The sequence below is a fragment of the Meleagris gallopavo genome, chromosome 29, assembly GCF_000146605.3.
Source record: "Meleagris gallopavo isolate NT-WF06-2002-E0010 breed Aviagen turkey brand Nicholas breeding stock chromosome 29, Turkey_5.1, whole genome shotgun sequence".
In the NCBI taxonomy this organism is placed as follows: domain Eukaryota; kingdom Metazoa; phylum Chordata; class Aves; order Galliformes; family Phasianidae; genus Meleagris; species Meleagris gallopavo.
The window spans coordinates 4,091,671-4,095,487 of record NC_015039.2 but is presented as its reverse complement, the minus strand read 5'-3'; the positions used below and the strand labels follow the sequence as shown (position 1 = coordinate 4,095,487).

The 3,817-nt window shown below is 55.3% G+C and overlaps 1 protein-coding gene across 1 annotated transcript in view; it reads right to left on the bottom strand.

Annotated features, from left to right (window-relative positions):
- Positions 1 to 2,917: 2,917 nt before the first annotated feature.
- EIF1 (eukaryotic translation initiation factor 1) overlaps positions 2,918 to 3,817 on the bottom strand; it is a 1,455-nt gene continuing 555 nt past the window's right edge. Inside the window, exons 2-4 of the mRNA XM_010724729.1 lie at positions 3,633 to 3,812; positions 3,420 to 3,521; positions 2,918 to 3,139 (exon numbers count right to left, since the gene is read on the bottom strand). Coding sequence (XP_010723031.1) covers positions 3,095 to 3,139; positions 3,420 to 3,521; positions 3,633 to 3,812 — 327 coding nt within the window. The 3' untranslated portion in view covers positions 2,918 to 3,094. The remainder of the gene's footprint in view (positions 3,140 to 3,419; positions 3,522 to 3,632; positions 3,813 to 3,817) is intronic.

The window sequence follows — 3,817 nt, the reverse complement described above, 5'->3', positions numbered from 1 at the left end:
CCTCCACCCCTCCCGCCTGTTCCGCGCGCCCCTCCTCACCTCACGCTGCTGCTCCGGGGGCTCCGCGCCGCTCCCTGCGCTCCGTCGCACTTTTGAAGGCGCCCGCGCTGCGCTCCGCCCCGGGGCGGCTCCGAGCGCTGCGGTGTTCGGGGCCCGGAGATACGGGGGATGGATGCAAACTGCCGCCCACACACACGCACGCAGCCGTGCACACGCAGACACGTGCAGCCATGTATATGCACGCATACATGCGCACATGTATCTGCCCGTAGGTGCACATATCCATATTGCACATCTGTGCATCCATCCATACACACACACCCATCCAAACACACGTGCACATATGTGTACATACACACACCTCTTTACACACACATACGCACACTCCAGCTCTGCTCCGAGCTGCCCGAAGCACAGCTCTGTGCCCCACACCAGGACGTGGGGGCGGGGGTCCTTGGGGCCCCTTCCAACACAAACCACGCCGTGATGCTGGGCACAGACATGTATGTGGACCATGGATACGTGTGTATTCACTCAGTCGGACACAGAGGCAGAGATGTGGGTACACAGATAATGTATAGTGTGTACATAAGTGTGTGTCTACATAGATATGTGTGTATCTGTGCAGATGTACCTACATTGTCTGTGTGTGCTTACACACTGCAGCAGACATAGAGACACGCACAGTATTTCTGTAGAGACGGACAGAGTGCTGCATAGAATGGGGTGTTGCATGGCTCAGCTGCACAGAGTGCTGTGTCTGCCTTTGAAGGTTCACAGAAAGGCACAGCCGAACTGTACAGCCACAGAGAATGAACGTACAGCCACATGTGGCTACGAAGCAGAGCTGTATTACACACAGACACAGAGCTGTACCTCCCTTCACACCACCCCCACACTGCGGTGCTCCTGGGGCGGCTCATCCCCCCCCTGTGCTCGGAGGGACAGCGCTGGGGCTGCCGCTGTCTGACAGAGCCACGGTTCCTCTTGTATTGACCCTCATCCCGCAGTGTTTGGGAACATTTGCCTCATCCCTTCAATAGAGGATGCAGCGGTGACGTGTTGACATCTGCCCCAGCCCTGGCTGTGTTTGCAGAGGGCACCGATCCTCAGATAAGCCCCAAACAAATGGGCTTTGGATGGGCAGGAGGCAGCGTGCCCTGCTCCTCCGCTGCCCGCAGCAATCAATGGTTCCCTCTTGGGACCGATTATTACAAAGAACAAACAAATTGTTTTGTCATTTTGGGCTTTTAATGGCTCAATCTGGGCCAAATGAGCCGTGCTGTGACCGGCCCACAGCAGCTGCTCCCTGCAACCCTCACTTTGTGGGGCTGCGATGTGGGGCTGCGATGTGGGGCTGCAGTGCCCACGGGCACAGGGCCGTCCTTGTGTCCTTGTGCCATCAGACCACTGCACCACAGCCATGGGAGCAGGGAGAGCACGGACACCTCACAGCCAGCAGGTAAATGTCTGGTCCTGCAGCAGGCAGCGCTCAGCTCCTCCAGCCCCGGCTGCGTGTGCAGAGGAAGCGGGGCCGTCCTCTTCACCTTCCCAGCACAGGGGCCATACAACGTCCCTCAGTGCAGGCAGGAGCTCTGAGCAGCGTTGGTGCCTTTGCTGATGGGTGGAAGGCAGTTACTGCAGCAAACTGCTTTCCGGGAGCAAGGTCTCACAGGGAAGTACAGGGCAGCAAGGTGAGCTGAGTGCATGGAAAACCAGGCTGAAAGTCAAGGCCTTCCACAGCAGCAAGTAGATGAACAGAACACGCTTTTTGAGGGCTGCCAACCCCCAGCAGCTCCCAGCGGTCCCACAGGTTGGGACGGAGTTGCCTGCAGCGCTACAGAGGGAAGTGCACGGACTTCCTGCTCACGTTGCACTTGCAGACCCACATCTCCAGGCCTGTTGCAAAACTGTCCCACTCCTGCACTTTCGGTGACCTCCAGCCGCAGCCCGGCCTGCCGCGATGCCTGGCTGTAGGAACAGAACCCCCCTGCAGCAGCAGCACAGCTCCTGGCCAGCAGCAGCACTGACCCCACAAACCACTTATGGGCAAGCAGCGGCACAAGATCTGGTGCAAGGCTTAATGCAGTCCAGTCCAGCGAGGGAGTGACTCAACCTCCGCTCACGGGCTGTTTACTTCAACTTCAGCCTGGGATGAGGAAGAGCAGCACTGAAGTTGCTCTGTGTTCCCCTTCCAATGCTGGGTCACTCGACACTGTGCTGCACAGGGCTCACAGCTGCACAGCACAGCAGCTCCATGCAGCACATGGGCTTCAGCTCTCACAGTGCTGTGCCACTGCCTCCGAAACGAAGCATTTTGGCTTTCAAACGCAGTTGAATAATCCGCCAAGCCAATACTTTTCAAAACCATTTTTATTTAAATAAGACTTTAAATACATTACATAAAACATTAAAAACGAAACCAAAAATCTGTTACTTCACAGGGCATTAGGCAGCAGTTGCTAGTAACACGTAAGCTCTGCAGCTCTATTTACAACGATACTTGTTACATTAGTCCAAAATTGATCCCTTGTCAGAAGTTTAAGCCAGGGCGATGGTTCCTTCAGGTACAGCAGCCCACGCTCTTTGGGCTTGTGTGGCATCAGCACCTGCCAGGCCAGGATTGCAGACATCCAGCCTTAGGGTCACTCCTCTTGCTCAGCTTCCCCAGATCCCTCTACCACTGGAATGACACAGCCTACAGAGAGGATCCTGTCTGCCCTGGCCGTGCCACAGCTCGGCACCTTGCTGCAGGGCCACCATGGTCACTGCCCATGGAAACGAGAGGGCTACCAGGGGGGCAGAGATGGGGGCAGTCTCTGGGCTCAGCGGGGAGCAGCCGGGCACTTGTGGCATTATCCAGCCTGAAGCTAAAGGCCCAAATTACCTCTGTTAAATGAGGGACAGCAAGACGAGATAGCATGGGCTCTTGTCAGTTTATTACATCACTGAATTACACCAGTCCAGACTGAACAGTGGACCCAAGAATGTTACATTACACAAACCGACTGGTTTTAAACTTATGACAAGGGACAGATGGGAATCTCATTGTAAGGAAATCTTCTTGCATAAAGCTTCAGTGGCCCACGGGCACTTAAAACCCATGGACTTTCAGCTGGTCGTCTTTGGCCAGTCCAATCTGCAAGAAAAAAATGCACTTTATAGCACCTCACACCACACAAACCTCTGTGAACATCCATACGCCATCCGCACTGCAGAACTGACAAATTCCTGCCTCGCCCCAAAGCACGGAATGAAAACAAAGACTGCAACTGCAAAATCTCACAGAATAACGTGTTACTCCAGCAAACGTTTCAGTAAGCGCAGGAGCAGTCTCCTCCCTCTGCTGCTCTTTTGCACGCAGTCAAGTTCTGCCCCCTATTGCAGCACTCACTCTCAGATCAGCAATTAAGCCCTACCTCGACGAGGAACTGGCAGATGTTCTTGCGCTGGTCGCCCTGCAGCTGAATCACTTCTCCATACTCAGGGTGCTCGATCACAGTACCATTGCAGGCAAATTTCTGGGGAAAGAAGAAGGCTCCTTGAGGATGACAAAACCTGTGACTGCTACCCCGGCCCCACAGCCCCCCGTGTCCCACCGCCCCCCGGCCCCACACAGCCTCACAGCCCACCTTCTTGAACGCCTTCACCAGTTTCTTTTTATCGTAATCATCCGCGATGCCCTGGACAGTGGTGAGGGTCTTCCTGCCGTTCCGCTGCTGGATCCTTATATGGATGTAGTCCTCAGTGCCGGCAGGAAGCAGGTCATCACCCTTACTTGCATCAGCAAAGGGGTCTGCGGAGAGAGCGCGTCAGC